The sequence below is a fragment of the Zalophus californianus genome, chromosome 5 (assembly GCF_009762305.2).
Source record: "Zalophus californianus isolate mZalCal1 chromosome 5, mZalCal1.pri.v2, whole genome shotgun sequence".
NCBI classification, from domain to species: domain Eukaryota; kingdom Metazoa; phylum Chordata; class Mammalia; order Carnivora; family Otariidae; genus Zalophus; species Zalophus californianus.
Genome location: NC_045599.1, coordinates 74,491,024 through 74,508,650, shown reverse-complemented (window position 1 = coordinate 74,508,650; position 17,627 = coordinate 74,491,024). Strand labels below are relative to the sequence as shown.

Sequence of the window (17,627 nt, the reverse complement as noted above, 5' to 3'; positions counted from 1 at the left end):
TGGCCAACATGGAAACACAATCTAAATGAAGTATTTATGATATTGGACAGATAGGAGGTCTGAATTGTAAAGAATTCTGAAGATGATCATGCTCAACCCTCTAGTCTTACAGAGGAGTCACCTCAGGCCCAGGGAAATGAAGTGACTTGCTGAAGATCACATAGGTCTTTGGCAGGAAATGGTTTGATGTGCTTTCTGTTACTCCCTATTCTGACCTCATGATTTGAAATAACTTCTAATTGTCTGAATTGGTTATATGCCTGTATGCTTTCTTCCTACTTCTATTATTTTAGCTTTGACATAGAATTGGCTGGACAGTTTTTTGACATATAAATATAAAAATCATGTCCCACCCATAGATATTTTGATATAATACATTTAGGGTGGGATTTAGGAATTTTCACTATTTACAAGTGTAACAGGTAATTATGATGCAAGTGGTCTGGGACCTATAAGAATCACTGACCTATAGTCTCTATGCACTCCATCAGTCATTCCCCAGAGTTAATTGTTATGTTTATCAGGAGCTGAGAGGAAAGAGAGAGAGAACTAAGCTGCCAGCTATCAGAATAGCCTATTAAAGCAATAAATCAGAAATCAAAGAGTTAAGCCTTTAATTGTTTACTACAATGTTTTAAGCAAGAGTCAAAAATCAGAGGAAATGCTGACTCCCCTGTTCCATTTTCCCCCCTGGAAGAGTGCACCAGTTGAGGAGGAGGTGAAGTAGCAGTAGACATGGGGGTCATGTCACTGTTGAGGGAACCCCAACCTAAGGCCCTGCTAGTCTTATTGACTCTAGGGTGGGGGTGGGGCAAGAGTGAAGGCTGAAAAGAAGGCACTGGGTACTGAGTCAGAGTGGGTAAAAGTGTCTTCAAGGTTTCCTCCTCCCTCCCCCATAAGGAGGCCTTGGGCAGAGGGAGACACGTAGAGAAGACCTCTACCCCCCACCTCAGATAAGGAGACCTAGGAATGAAGGCACAAAGGGTGGGCATATAAACATGGGAAGAGCTTGACTGGGTAAGGGGCCTAAGTCCTTGATGACAACTCCTTCCAGAGACCACAATGCATGGGCTGTGCATCCAGGCTGGTGTGGGGAGGGCAGTTTCCCCATAAAGCCTGCCAGGTAGAGCCTTTGTCATGCCTCTAAAGAGATCTGAAAATCACATGTGGGATTTTAACCAAGAACCAGACTCCTCAATGTTTAAGGAGGTATGCTGCCTCTTTCTTGTCACCAGGGGATTGATTAACCAGTACATTTTGGGCTCTGGGGAAAGATAGCAAATTGAGCCAAATTCCCCTGATGGTTGTTACACAACTTAGTGCTAAGATGGAAAACCTAAAGACTACACACTTGGGTATTTATGTGTTAAATAACACTTGATTGGCTTGATAGAAACAACACAGGTCTCAAAGCTAAGGAAAAACTTGTGATCTTGGAAGAATCTAATGACTAATAACAATAAGTTTTTAAAATTATTGGGGCCACCTAACACTTAGGCACACTCAATCATTCAACCAACCAATGTTTCATTCAGCATATACCCTAGGCCTGGCATTCTTCTGAATGGTACACATTAGAGAATTAGATAGATAAGAATCCCAGCCCTTCTTACAGCTGTTTCTAGCAAGGGAGACAGACATTAATAAAATACAAAACAGATGAGTTGCACAGTGTGTTAGAAGGTGATAAGTACCATAAAAGAAAAGAACCAGGATAAGGGAGCTCAGTAGTTTGTGAGGAGAACTGAAATTTTAAATAGAGTGATCTGGGAAGGCTGCATCTTCATTTTAATGGACCCAACATTCCCAAATATGTCTGATGTATCTTACAATGCAGATAAATTAATCTTACCAAAACTTCTGATTATACCATGTCCTTGCTCAAAAATCCTTGATTCCCCATTGCCCAGGGAATAAAGTATAAGCTCCTTTTCCTGGCGTGCAAGGTCTTCACTATCGGGCTCAGTACTCTATCGACTCTTCCCTGCTCCCACCAACCAGACTACTCACTGTACTCTGGACACAGCCTGCACTTTCCACCTTGTAGGTTTTGTTCTCTTGCCCCATCCCTTTTCCATCTCTCCACTCCCTGACATTCTACCCTATCTTCAAAATTCAGACAGAACACTTCCTTCCAGCAAAGCTTTCCCAGATCTTCCATCCCCAGAGCTCTTCCTCCTCTAATTCCTGTAATACATGACTCCATGAATACTGCATTCAGTAGATACATTAGAGTTATACAAAGACTTAGTTCCTTTGCTGGATTGTAATCTTCCTAAAGACAGGAACCACCTCCTTTGATATCCTTAAAGTATTCAGCATAGTACCTTGCAAGAGTGATCTCAAGCAGCTAAGAGTTTCTTGACAATTTGTTTGTCTTAAATTTTAATTCCAGTATAGTTAACATACCATGTTATATGAGTTTCAGGTGTGAAATATAGTGATTCGACAGTTCTATGTACTACTCAGTGCTCATCAAGATAAGGATACTCTTAATTTTGATATATAAGGAAAAGAGGCAAAAGTATTTAAGGATAGGTAACCAGACTGTGTCTTTAAAATCTGACTCTCCCTAAGAAAAATTCAAGGCCTCATCAGGGTACATAATGTTGAAAGTGCCAAGGCTGTTAATAGACAGCAGAAGACTGAAGACATAAAGGAAGTGTTGTCATTTAAAATTTTTGTTCCACTTAAATTTAAGTAATTAAAATCAGGGACCAAATCTCACATTTCTACTCTATTGAAGACCAAATTTTACTCATAGTAGGAGCTTAACTTAGATGGGAGAAGTTTTCAGTACTGTATTTTAAATTCTGAATGAAAAGACATTCCAAAAGAAATACATACCAGAATTATGTAAGTATACTTGCAAAAGGCACTTCATTATCTACAAATAGAAGATGCTTGTTTTTAACACTTACTTGCACAAGGAAACATAATTTTGTCCCTGAAAAATATTCTGGGTCACTTCTCCTCCAGTCCAAATCTCACCTGGCGAGACATGCAACACTTGGTTGTCTGGACCTCTGAGTATGACCCACTGGCCAATAACCCTGGGTGGAAAAAGAATGGAGCAGGCTTGATGGTGAATAGTCGATTTGGATTTGGGTTGCTAAATGCCAAAGCTCTGGTGGATTTGGCTGATCCCAGGACCTGGACCAGTGTGCCTGAGAAGAAAGAGTGTGTGGTAAAGGACAATGACTTTGAGCCAAGGTAAGTGTCTTCAGGAATTTTAAAGAAATGTGTGCCCATGGCAATATTTGATTATAACGTTTGTCACTCTGCCTAATTTTTTTCTCACCTACTCTTCTGAAGTAGATGGAAATAGCATTTGCCATAGTTCCCTGTGGGTCCATGGGAATCAATGAGAGATGGGAAATCTGCAATTCATGTTGGCATATTTACATTTTCCATTTCCTGGCCTATCTATATTCAGTTCAAGATGTAACATTGTTTTATATATTACTAAGAAAAATCACTGTCAAACTATTACCAATGATCAGTTGTAAGATTAATCCCAAATTCAAAGATGTTATGGTAATTTTTTCAAAAAATGCATCTTAGAATTGATTAAAGGTAGTACTTGTCAACCAGTATTATCCAAAACCTATTTCCATAAGAGCCTCACTTCATGCCACAGTACTGTGTGATTCATGATTTCTCTTTTGTGAAGGATCCTCTATCATACTGCTTTTACAGAGACTATATCCAGCCTACCAGATCTGGCCAAAGAAGCAGAATCTGGAATAATTGTTTCGTTGATTCTATCAAGGCAACCATGATTTTACTAAAGACCCACTCACACAAAATATCTGAGGGTGGGAGCCCTGGGGAACATTCATTATGGAGATAGTATCATTTCTTAAGAGGGTCAATTGGAGTAATAATGGACTACTTTTTGATGGGCCCAAGGCAAACCTGGCTGAATTCAATTCCACAGCAAAAAGCATTGTATTCTTGTATCTGTGCTCCTTACCATTTTCTTTTCTATTTTATCTTATTGTGGTAAGAACACTTACCATGAGATCTACCCTCTTTAATTTTTAAGTGTACAACACATTATTGTTGATTCTAAGTACAGTTGTTGTATAGCTGATCTCTAGAACGTATTCATCTTAACTGAAACTTCATGCCCATTGATTAGTAACTCTCCATTTTCCCCTTCCCCTACTCCCATGCAACCACAATTCCACTTTTTGAATCTATGAATTTGACTATATTAGATACCTCACGTAAGTGGAATTATGCAGTATTTCTCTCTCTGTGGCCTGTTTATTTCACCTAGCATAATGTCTTCAAGGTTTATCCATATTATTGTACATTGAAGAATATCCTTTTTTTAAAGCTAATATTCCATTGTGTGTATATACCACATTTTCTTTATCCTTTCATCTGTTGATAGACTTTTAGGTTACTTCCACATCTTGGCATTGTGAATAGTGCTGCAATGAACATGAGATCTCTTCAAGATCCTGTTTTTAATTATTTTGGATAAATATCCAGAGGTGGTATTGCTGAATCATATGGTAGTTCTCTTTTTAATTTTTTGAGAAGCCTCTATACTGTTTTCAATAGTGGCTATACTACTTTGCATTCCCACCAATTGTTCAAGGGTTCCAATTTCTCCACATCTTCTCCAACACTTGTTGTCTTTTGCTTTTTTTGGTGACAGCCATCCTGACAGGTGTTTGGATTTGCATTTTCCTGATGATTAGTGAAGTTGAAAATTTTTTCATATACCTATCGGCCATTGGTATGTCTTTTTTAGAGAAATGTCTCTTTAAGTACTTGGCTCATTTTTTAGTCAGGTTATTTTTTTATTTTATTTTATTTTTTTTTGCTATTGAGCTGAGGAGTTCCTTATATACTTTATAAATTAACCCTTTATCAGATACATCATTTGCAATATTTTCTCCTGTTTTGTAGGTTGCCTTTTCATTTGGTTGATGGTTTCCTTTGCTATGCAGAAGATTTTTACCTTGACGTGTTCCCACTTGTTTTCATTGCCTGTGCTTTTGGCGTCTTAACCATGAAATCACTGCCAAGACCAATGTCATGAAGCTTCTCCCCTATGTTTTCTTCTAGACTTACAATTTCAGGTCTTATGTTTAAGTCTTTACTCCATTTTGAGTTGATTTTTGTGTATGGCATTAGATATGCGTCTGATTTCATTATTTTGCATGTGGATATCCAGTTTTCCCAACACCCTTTGCTGAAGAGACTCTTCTTTCCCCATTGAGTATTCTTGGCATCCTTGAAGATTAGTTGACCATATATGCATGAGTATAATTCTAACTTTATAGAGATTCTGTTACATTGGTTTGTATGTCTGTCTTTATGCCAGTACCACACTGTTTTGATTACTGTAGTTTTGAAATATATTTTCAAATGAGGAAGTGTAATGCCTTCAGCTTTGTTCTTCTTTTTCAGGGTTGTTTTGGCTATTAGTAGTCTTCTGTGATCCATAAAAATTGTAGAATTTTTTTTTGTATTTCTGTGAGAACCTTACATTTTTTTATACTTTAAAATTTATTTATAGCTACTTCTGAATTGGGTTCTACTCATTAACAGGGAGAGACAACAAGCTTAGTTGAGTATCTAGTCAAGACTAATGTGTACATATTTGCCTAAAATGCAAAGAAGAAAAGATGTACTTTATTCAGTGATTTTTAAAAATGTATTTAGAGCCCTGAAAGGTAATGGAGAAGTTATCATTGAAATTCCAACAAGAGCTTGTGAAGGACAAGACAATGCCCTCAAGTCCCTGGAACATGTGCAGTTTGAAGCAACGATTGAATATTCCCGAAGAGGAGACCTTCATGTTACACTCACTTCTGCTGCTGGTAAGCTTTTTAAAAACTTCTCAAGTTTAAATCATTTGTTTAAATTTTTAAGAGTATATTGAATGATTTTTATTTTATTTTATTTTATTATGTTAGTCACCATACAGTACATCATTAGTTTTTGATGTAGTGTTCCATGATTCATTGTTTTCGTATAACACCCAGTGCTCCATGCAATACATGCCCTCCTTAATACCCATCACTGGGCTAACCCATCCCCCCACCCCCCTCCCCTCTAAAACCCTTAATTTGTTTCTCGGAGTCCATAGTCTCTCATGGTTCATCTCTCCCTCCGATTGTCCCCCTTCATTTTTCCCTTCCTTCTCCTAATGTCCTCCACGCTATTCCTTATGTTCCACAAATAAGTGAAACTATATGATAATTGACTTTCTCTGCTTGACTTATATTGAATGATTTTTAAATCAATGATTTTCTTTTTATTTATACTACTGAGTTTCCCAGTAGATGTTTTTCAGGAGTTAAAAAAATATGCTTATTTTTCATTTTTCTTGGCATCAGAACTCTGCCCCCTCATTCCCACTGGTCCTTTGATAAGCAAAGAATAAGGTCTATTCAAATAATATCAATTAATAAACCTTTCTGGAGTTACACATTTTCAAAATGTTTTCATTTTCCCAGACCACTGATCTATCATTCATTTCTCTTAGGTAACACATTAGTGAAAGTTACTCTGATAGTTAATTAATAACACTGACAGATATATCAGATACATCCTAGGAATCAACTGAAAAATTAGGAATTCTGATCCATGAAAGAGGACTGAGAAAACTAACAAATATTCCATGATGACATCATAAAGGCCATATGATACTATATACAGGCAATTGCCCTTTCCTGAGAAAGTACTAACTCAGATTAGATCATGGATGGGGAAGAGTTTATGAACCATAAACTATAATCCAACCAGGAAATGTTTCCTAATCCTCTTTCATGTTTTAGTAGGGTTCACCTGACTAAATTTTATTGCTATAGGCTATGTATGAGGAAGGATGAGCTCTCTTTATCATCTCCTTCGAGGATATAAACTTCCTAGAGGTTTGGACTTGACTCTTAATTTTGGAGTTATGCTTTCTAGATATATTGGAGTTGGCCTGAAGTATGGGTGGAATGTCTTCTCATTGGTGGCCCTAGCGTTAACTTGACCATTTCACTTAGATATAGAGAGAGCCCCTTGAATTTGAAAATTGAGAGTTAACAACTACTACTAGTTTCTATATGACAAGAGATTACTAAATTGATATAGCTTTATTTTTTTAGGTCTACACTGAATTATAGGCTCAGGCACCAGTTAAATTTTCAAGACTTCCTCTTAAATTTAAAAATGCTAGTTCCACTAAAGGTCTTTGACTCTATAGTTTATAAATGTATTTCTATGAGCTCTTCTTATTCAGATAAACCTAAATCAATAAATTCATTCAATATTTTGCCAAAATATTTATTGAGAATTAACTATATGCCAGGCAATATGCTAATTGTTATGGATAAAAACATTTTTTTAATGAATGTCTCTATCTTGGTCTTATACAAAAAGGGAAAATTAGGAGGGCTAATCTCTCCCATTTTTCATTTTCAATTAGCAGATGCTAGCAGATCCTATTCTCAGAGTCGTTAGGACATTCATTAACTGATGTTTGTTGCATGAAAATAGGGACCAGCACTGTACTGTTGGCTGAAAGAGAACGGGATACATCTCCTAATGGCTTTAAGAATTGGGACTTCATGTCTGTTCACACGTGGGGAGAGAATCCCATAGGCACCTGGACTTTGCGAATTACAGACATGGTAAGTATAAATGAAAAGATGGACAACCACAGGCTCACTTTTAAACAGTTTGAAGTACTTTAAGGTTGGTATCATCATTAATCAAGGCCCTAAGGAACTCTGGTCACCCCCTAGTAAAGTAAGGAAAAGGTGTAGTGTTTCAATCTCTGCCCACTTGGCTTTATAGATTGGTTGAATTGATTGATTAAATAAATAAATAAGCCATACTATAAGAAAGAAAAGAAGATACACTGGTTAATAATGTTACAGTGTAACAAATCCAAGTGTTCCAATGTCAGAATGCAGCCAGCCACAGGACCTGCTCAGCCACCAGAATCACCTGTACTCACAAAGATAGTTAAATGTTACAGCAGCTTTGCTACTACATTCTGCTGGGGTCACATGAAGAAACTCTTACGAATATTTACTGCGGTGGCTGTTTACTTGTTAGACAAGATGTGTTACTTAATATGACTTATTTGTCTTGTTTTGCTTGTTATGAAACAAACTGAAAAGCATTTCTCATTTCTCTTTCACTCTGTTTACTAATACTCTTTGGTATCTTTCTAAAATTGTAACTCACAGTGACAAAAATAGAGTAAGGATTGTCTGAACAAAAAGCCAAAAACATCTGAATTATCTACTTTTGATCATTTCTCCAGCATTTTCTACAGGCTAAGCACATAAATGAATAGGGCTCTGGGTCTTCCCAAGATAGAAGTGTTACAAGTATCAGCACCAGATTTCAAAGTCTATATAACTATTTAAAAAGAATTTATTTTAAATTCCTGAAAATTTCCATTAAATTAATACAAGTTCTATAGTCATTGTTCCCTTTTTAATTTGAGAATAGCTTTCTCCTAAAGACTGCTAAAATTGTGATTTAGAACCAGAATCTGTAAAATTCCTGCTTCCCTAAGGAGAGCAAGAAAATGTTCTTAGGAAGTGGTCCTATTCTTGAACTTGACCTCTGTTCTTTAACTCAACGTTTTTAAGGTTTATTTATTTATTTTAGACAGAATGAGCGAGCAGGAGTAGGGGGGTACAGAGGGAGAGGAAGACAGAATCTCAAGCAGACTCCTCACTGAGCACGGAGCCCATTGCGGGGCTCCATCTCAGCATCCTGAGATCATGACCTAAGCCAAAACCAAGAGTCAGATGCCTAACTGACTGTGCCACCCAGGCACCCCAACTCAATTTTTAAGAAAACTAAGAAAATCTGTTTATCAAGATGAGACTACTTTATATCAAGTCTGTAAAATCTGACTCTACATTTCTGGATTTTTTTTTTTAGATATTTTACATTTCAGCATATTATTTTTAGCATAATTGTTGAGTGTCTGAAAATTATTACTCTGCCCATAAATATACAGCTTTCAAGGGCTGGTTAATATTGAAGGCTATTCACAGGACTCTGTAGAGGCTTTTTTCCCCCCATTGGAATGTTTCTACAAGTTGATAATTATTAAATATCATTCTATTTATAGAAGGTACAGTCAACTTTCCAAGAACAGAATAGAACATTCATATAAAGAGTTTTGCTTTTTTAATCAAATGAAGCAAATAATCAGGCTTTAAATCCTTAAATCTGTAAACTGCCATTTTCATGGCAACAGTGAATCCAGTGACTTGCTTCTTTGTACATAGTGCTCTACCCATGCAATGTGCTGAATTTTTAAATTAGATTTTATAGTTATTCCTACAGAGTTTGATGTTTCTTAGAACACACCCTAAAATTATGTGTATGCTTATTCATTAGTCTGGAAGAATGCAAAATGAAGGAAGAATTGTCAACTGGAAGCTGATTTTGCATGGGACCTCTTCTCAGCCAGAACACATGAAACAGCCTCGTGTGTACACATCCTACAACACCGTTCAGAATGACAGAAGAGGGGTGGAGAAAATGGTGGATCCAGGGCAGGTCCGTGTGGCTCTGTTCTTGAGCGTTCTTGGCACACTCTTTCTTTGAACCATAGTCAAAATGTAGTGAGGGGAGCTAGATCTAACTTTCAAGCAGGGAGCGAGTCAAGTATGGGTGGGGAGGAAAGGGAAGGGAGTGCTAAACTATTTTCCGTAAAAGTCTAATATTTTTAAGTTCATTCTTTTGTCCAGCATTTAGAAACTTAAATTACTAAATTCAAAATTATGAAATTCTCTAACATGACTTTTCTCCATTTATGACATAACAAATTGTAAAGCCAGCTCTCTTTATGCACGATCACATATGCCCAACGTCTGTATTATACTTAGTTTTTAAGTATTTTTTTTTTTACATTGTCTCATTTAATCAATGATCCCTGTAACCTAGAGAAGACAGGCATTAGTATGTTCATTTTCCAGAAAGAAAACCAGTGACCATTTTCCAGAAAGGCTCAAGTGACCAAGTCCTGTAAGCTTCTGTTTACTAATTCCTTAACGGACCTTTCTTGGCAGCTCTGAGGGAAGCTACTGAATCACAATTTCTCTGAGAAAATTTCATAGGATATCTAGTCAGTCATTCCCATTCCTGTGTCTCAGCCCACTGAGATTATGGGCTTCTCCCTTATCAGACAGTGGGCAGGCACCCCATTTTCTTTATCTCTTAATCCCCCAGCATCTAACACAGTGCCTCAGATGTAGGAGGTAGGTTATCAGAATTCCCAGAATGAGCTTTCCTGACATCTGACTCAGTGACGGGTATTTTGGAAGACACAAAGGCATAAAATTTATTTAAGAAACTTCTAAACTAGCTGTGTGAAGTCCTCAGCTCAGATTCTGGATCCATTTATATTCTGCAAAGTAGCTTCCCCCTGACCGGGGGCCCCACCCAAGGGCCTCTCTTCACTATCCCAGAGGCAAGTTGACTTGATGAGTATTTCTCCCTCCAAGATTCCTTAAGGGCTATTAATAAGACCTGGTAGTTGTGAAAATGTTGAATACTTCCACGATGGTTGACAAAGAGCTGCTTCTCCACTATCTCCAGTTCTGCCCTACCCGGTTCATCACCCTCGTCTCTCCCAAGACCTCTTTTTAAAACTCAGAGGCTGAAAGGGTAGCTCCTGACAGAACAAGGGGCCTCCAGGAAACTTCTTGCACATGAAGCATGGTTAGTGCCTTCTGTGTGACTTATTAAATATTTTAATATCAGCTTCCTCCCAAAACATGGGCAGGGAGGAAAGGGAGTGGGAAAGGTCAGCTATTTACTTTTCATAAGATGAAGCTGTATTATTTTTAATTTTTTTTCTTTCATCCAAAATTTATCAACTTAAATTATAGAATTCAAATTTATTAAATTCCCTAAAATGAATTCTACTATAGCAGGTGGACAAGTGAAGGAGAGCAATACATACATCATCTCATTCAGTCTTCAAAACCACCAGACATGAAAGTATTCTTGTCCCCATTTTATAGGCGAAGTTCAGGGAGATAAAACAGGTGTCAGGGGTACATCAGTAAGTATAAAAATGAGGACCGAACCCCGAGTTAGGATGTTTCTTAGGCCTCACGCTCTGTCTGCTTCTCCAACAGTCTCCCAAGGAGTAGGCAGTGGGCATGGAATGCATCTGGCTTGCTTGGCTCTAAAGAGGAATCTTCTTTCTTTTGCCGGTGGCATTCTGTGTTTTAGGAGCAGCCCACACAAGAGAACCTGAAAAAGAGCCCCCTCACATCAAAAAGCCCCAGTGGCGGCAGTTCAGGGAGCAGAAGGGATGAGCTGGTGAAGGCAGCCCCATCCGAGGCCATGCTGAGACTCCTACAAAGTGCTTTCAGCAAAAACTCATCCCCAAAGCAATCACCAAAGAAGTCTCCAAGTGCAAAGCTCCATATCCCTTATGAAAATTTCTATGAAGCCCTGGAAAAGCTGAACAAGCCTTCCCAGCTTAAAGACTCTGAGGACAGTCTATATAACGACTATGTTGATGTTTTCTATAACACGAAACCTTACAAGCACAGAGATGACCGGCTGCTGCAGGCATTGGTGGACATTCTGAGGGAAGAAAATTGACATCAGTGTGTGGTCCTGAGTTGGAAATATTCATGCTTCCTCCTTCCCCTTAGATTTTTGCCTGTGTCTGAAGTGGTTGTTTTGGCCGTTGGTTCTTATGCTTATAATATCCTTTTGTGGTACTTTTGCTTTTGCTCCCCAAACTAGACATGTGAAAGGGATGAGCTCAGGTCAAAAATTCCACTTCCTGAATTGATCATGACTCCTTCAAAACACATCTTCCCTGCATGCACAAGTGAAATGTTTTGTTCTTTCTGGACCCACAGTTCATTTCGCTTGTGGTCCTCACGCCACACTAGAATGCTTCCTTGAACCCTCCCATTTCATTTCTCAAAAGAAAAGTCATCCCCTGGGTCAGAGATTCATTTGAAGAAGTAATCTGCAAAGATTGAGAGCAAAGAAAACTGCTCCTATAACTTGTCTCCTGTCTTTGCCACGTGGTTCTTTGAGTTGTGAAGCCCAACAGCGTTGGAAAGTTTCTAATGAAAGAGTTTCAATTAGACCCATACCCTTGGCTTTTCTACCCCCTAGTACTGCTCATTCAGGGAGTGGCCATTTGGTCATTTTGGGGAGAAGCTGAGTCATTGAGATCCAGAAACAGTCCTCCAAATCTGTGTTACATGGTACGAGCAGTTTTAGACCATTTTTCTTGGCTTGGTGTGCTGTGTAGAGGCCTACTGTGACTCTGAAGGTGACCGGGACTTGTGTGTGCTTTGGTCTTCCTCCCTTTCCCCTTATGGAGGTTTTTTGTTACCTATTTCCTTTCTCAGCCACAAGCTGAATACTGAGAGAACTAATTCATATTACTTTCTTAGAATAAAACTTATACTTGGGACTTGGCAAATTCCTAGTCATATTTTTTCAACGATACTAACAGGAAACCACTCATGACACAGAGAACCAATGTAAACAGGAAAATATTTATGATGGAGAGAGCCAAGGGAAGATTTTGTTGTTTTAAATTGTATTCATTCGAATAGGTTTTTCTGGATCTTTAAAACTAAGTGTTCATTCCTTACCACTAACAGCTCTTTCCCAATGTTACAACTGATAGCATTCAAATATTTACCCAATTGCTTCCAGGATTCAACTCAAGAGGACACAAACTGGCAGTCCACAGGCCCCATTTGTCCCTCAGGCAGATTTTGTTCGGCATGTCAAATGATTTAAAAATATGAGTGATTACTGAAAATATGAAATTTCACATCAAACTTGATTCTCAGACCCATTTTCCCTCCTGGCAACAGCTGGCTAATGTTGAATAGCATTGAAATCTGCCCAGCTAGATTTGAGTGCAAGGTCCCCAAGGTGTCCTGCTCCGTGTTGCTCACAGTGGCTACCTTACCGGTCACCCAACAAGAATTTCATTTTTTGCCACTGCTGCACGAAACAACACGAAGTGTAAATGCATTCAGGAAACAAACAAACAAACAAACAAACATCTACTTCTTTCAGGTAGGATATGTATAACCAATAACTATGAGAACTTGCCATGATCCAGTTAATTTATAGGTGGGGAAATATGGTATTTGAGACCCCGGAAAGTACCTCTGAAATCTAGCTTGATATATTTGTTTCATCTCGCCTCCCCTTGATGCCATTTATACTGAATTCATTAACTGCTAACCCCTAGCTTCCCAATTTCTAGGCGCTCACAAAGATTCCAGTCATCTACAATGTCGGCATTCTCCCATTGCGTTTGCTGTTTGTAATTCTTCCCTAAAGTTGGAACTTCAGAAAACCACACATGAACTAGACCAGAAAGAGAACACTAGAGTCTGTCAACTTGCTATGGCTTGAAGTGTGGTGGGTAAGACCAAGTTTCACCTCCTAGCCTACAATTTGTATTTGTGCACAAGTGAAGTATTTGCAGAGCAATCCCCAGGATGCTTCGAGGATGTTCTCCTAAAACAACTGTAGTGTCACTCTATCCTTAGAAGTTCCACATGTTGTTTGATACAGAGTGTTGGACAGAATTTTGAAAACTGCAGCACATCAAAAAACTATTAAAGCCAAAAAGGATCAGAGATTTATTAGATAAGTTGTCAACTAAAAAACAAAGCTAAGGCCCAGAGAGGCCAATGAATGGTAATAAACAAAAACTCATCGTTTCCCCTTTCCTACTCTCATGCTCACTATATGAAGCTTTCTTTTTTAACCTTCTAACTATCTATTCCTGGTTGAAACCCCAACCAACTCATTGGACTGTAGCCAAAGGTTCACTCTAGAGAAGCTTTAATATTTAAATAAAGTCATGTTTGAATGTTTCCAACCTGGAGTATATTGTTCAGGCATAAAATATTTTTGTCAGTCTTTCTTAGTGCCTGTGTGGATTTTTGTGAAAATGTAAAAGAGGAAACATATAATATTTCCCTCAGAATTTTAAACTCTATTTTCTTTACAGGTATTTATAATGTACCGATGCTTTTATCAGAATTTTAAAAGGCATAATAAATTATATTAAAGAACCAAAAATTTCCTGAGAATAAGAAAGTTTCATCCAATAAAATATTTTTGAAAGGCATGTTCCTCTGTCAGTGAAAAAAAAAGTATAATATGTATATGTGTTGTGATATTAAAAGTGAAATTTGTCTAATAGCCTAATACAATGTGTATAGCTGAGTTCAACATGTGTGGTCTTAGCATCTTTAAGGGAACTCCCACATTATACACTTGATGTATTAACCAGAATATGTAAAAATATGCTTATACATCAGAAGAATAAATGGTTTCTCACTAAGTCAAAAAGGAAAAAAGTTCATGTTTCCAACAAAGATCTCCTCTTACTGTGTTTCCCAAATGAACTGTAAAAAAAGAAAAGTTGAAAGTTTATATTAAGATGTTAATTCCTTTTGAGAAAAATGGGCTTTCTCAAAGGCAATTTAAGAATTTACTTTAATAAGTATGTTTCATTTTCCTTCATAGCTCAGTCTTTTACTTTTTTCAGAACATTCAAACTTGTATGACTGAGCCTTCACTGAAGTGTTGAGGAAAAAAAGAAAAACGAAAACTAAAGGGACTGACTATGTGTGAGAGAAAGGACTTGCAACAATTCCTCAGAAATGACTTATTTAAAGGCCAGATACAGTACCTCAACATTCAACTCTCCCTGGAGGTCACTTCATTAGAAATTTCCAACTTCCAACTTTGATCTCCCATCCTCAGGCCCACATTCCTCTCTTGCTTCAAATCTCCATCACTAGGATGTCCACCCTGCTACTTCAGAATCTGACCTCTTCCTCCCAGGGGGGTTGGTTTTTCCTCAGACTCCATTCCTTTCTCCCAAATCATAAATACTCAAACTAAATGATTTTTCAAGAATTCCAGAAGAATGGTTCTATCTGGCTTTTGTCCTTGAAATCCAGCCATCTTCAAAGTCTCCCCACTACGAGGGCTGAAGATAGCTATTTTCTTCTGAATGCCCATGAGGTAACTTTTACATTAGCCATGTGCAGGCTGCAAGTACAAATCCAAATATATACTAAGATAAATGTTAATTCTTAAATACAATTTCAAATCCATAAGGAAGAAGAGTAAGGTTTCCCTAACTGCCTCCTAATTTTTCAAGGCTATAGTACTAATACATATGATGATGATAATGATTTACTCGACCCCACACAGCCCCCGCAGACAGAGTGTAGTTTCCTGGGCCATCTAGGTTGAGCTTGACCCTGTGATTTGTTTTGGCCGGCCAATGGACGTGATGCAAGCAAAGACCTTCGATGTGCTTGCACAGTTTGGCTTGGCTGTTGCTTTCCAGTGTTCTAGTGCTATGAGAGGAGTATATGCCCCAGGGAATTACTGCCCCAACAGCCTGTTTCCAGAACAAAAGTATATGGAGCAGACCCACATTATCAACCAAATCCAGCCAATTCACCGCACGCAACAGAGCGGTCCAGATGAGGGCTGCCTAAATAAGTTGAACTTGTCACTATGGCAACTTAGGAGAATGAAAATAAATACTTGAGTCTTGAGGTAGTTTGTCATGCAGCCTTACTGAGCCAACAAAACGGACTAATACAATAAAACTTCCATTTGTTCATTCTATTACCAATACCATCCCTCTCTTTCAAATTGTGCCTTCCTGAGTCTAGAGCACACACACAAAAAAGAGCTAACATTAAATCATACACCTCTGAATGCTGATCCCATAACTAAAGAAAGACCTTGCCCAAACTTTGAAATTTTCATTTTTAAAAGGTATGCCTTAGCTTAGTTCATCCTGAAATCAGAGCTAAGATAATGAATGACTTTTGTACGGGTAATTTATTTGGGAGATAATAGTAGAGAGAAGTGACTCACACATACCTGAGACTTGCATGAAGTGACACTTATCAGCCCAGGACCTCCCAAAGACTAGAACTGATGTTTCAACTGATAATGGCATTGGTAGAAGGTAATTCAGAACCAACACCTGTGCTCTCCTTACTCCCCCATTCCTACACCATCCAATGTCTTGATGCTTCCATTATTCTCTCTCAGAATTTAGATGCAACCTTAGGGCAAGGAAAAAAAACTTGATTGGCTCAGATCAAGTTTACACTACTTATTAGAAAGGTAATACTTAATAGAAACAAAGATCTCTTATAAAAAAATGAAGTTATTTTTCCTCACCTGGGTTTTGGCTTGCAGTCTGTGTATTTGTATAGTCTGCATTACCTGAATATTACTATATATAGATATTATGAAAGCGTTACTCTATCATCAATGTATGACAAGGAATTGACTATAGTTATTACTCATGGCATGTCTGAGGGAAGCAGAAATCACTTCCCTGTTTTCTTTTTTTAAAAAGATTTTATTTATCTATGAGACAGAGAGAGCACGAGCCAGGGGACAGAGGGAGAGGGAGAAGCAGACTCCACCCTGAGCTGGGAGCCCAACGTAGGGCTCAATCCCGGGATGCTGGGATCATGACCTGAGCTGAAGGCAGACATTTAAGCAACTGAGCCACCCAGATGCCCCACATCATCACTTCTTTTCCAGACACCACCAGGGCCCAGCCCAAAACTCATTCTTGGAGAGGGTCTAGCACTCTCCCTACTTCATGCACAATTTTCAGTTTATAGCAGGTGTCACTTGGGTGTTCCACAGTAGTGTGCCAGTTTGTTTTGGAAGATGTAGCACTTTTTGGATAGTACAAATTTTGAACCAAAATTTTTAAGGGACTTGAAGTGAAAGAGAAATGTTGGACTATTTCAAGTTATCTTACCAGAGAGAACCAGAATGAAGAAAACCCACTGGTGAGATCTTATCTTTTCCAACAGAGTTCTAACAGGTAGATCAAGCCCACCTTGTTTATCTGAACATTCACTCTGTGGCTCTGATCATTCCTCACTAGCATCTACTAAACATGAATGAATGGTCCTGAATCTGCTGCCACTTGGCTAATGATGTTCTATTTACTTACAGAAACCAAAAGGCCATCAGCCTTAAGCTTATCAATTGATTGATGTAAATGATATTGTTCTAATCATTAAAGGCCCCCCCAAAAGTCTGAAAATGTAACACCAACACAAAGTGGCTAGAGGTGTGGGCTCTAGAGCCAGCCACAAGTGAATCTGAATCCTGGCTCTCTCATCTCCCAGTTGTGTGCCCTTGAACAGGTTACTTCATCTCACTGGGCCTTATTTCCTCATCTATAACAAAGAAGTCTACCACTTAGAGGTTTGCTATTAGGATTGAATAAGACAGTGCAGATAAATAATTTAGTGCAGCTCCTGGACCTAGTAAAAGTTCAATAAATGTTAGTTTTTATTATTAGTGAGACTGCTGCTCTTATTATCGTAGTGTCATGAAAAGAAAATGGACTTTGAGCCAAACAGATTCGAATTTGTAGCTCTTATCTACAAATTCAATACAAAAGAAAATATTGGCATCAGTGAAAAAGGCAGGAATACCATCACTGGTCAAGATGGTGTTGCTTGGGCAACTGTCATTCCAATGCGAAACTTCTCCTAAGGTCACACTGGAATCCATTTAATAGTAGCAATGTAGAGTGACTGCAATGACAAGAGAGT

General features: G+C 38.2%; 1 protein-coding gene across 2 annotated transcripts in view; it reads left to right on the top strand.

Moving 5' to 3' along the window:
- PCSK1 (proprotein convertase subtilisin/kexin type 1) overlaps nt 1–14,338 on the top strand; it is a 42,497-nt gene extending 28,159 nt beyond the window's left edge. For both annotated transcript variants that reach the window (XM_027607209.2, XM_027607210.2), the window contains 5 exons: nt 2,980–3,213; nt 5,686–5,843; nt 7,513–7,646; nt 9,385–9,546; nt 11,230–14,338. In XM_027607209.2, the coding sequence (XP_027463010.1) occupies nt 2,980–3,213; nt 5,686–5,843; nt 7,513–7,646; nt 9,385–9,546; nt 11,230–11,607 (1,066 nt within the window). In that variant the 3' untranslated portion in view covers nt 11,608–14,338. The remainder of the gene's footprint in view (nt 1–2,979; nt 3,214–5,685; nt 5,844–7,512; nt 7,647–9,384; nt 9,547–11,229) is intronic.
- The last annotated feature ends 3,289 nt before the right edge of the window (nt 14,339–17,627 follow it).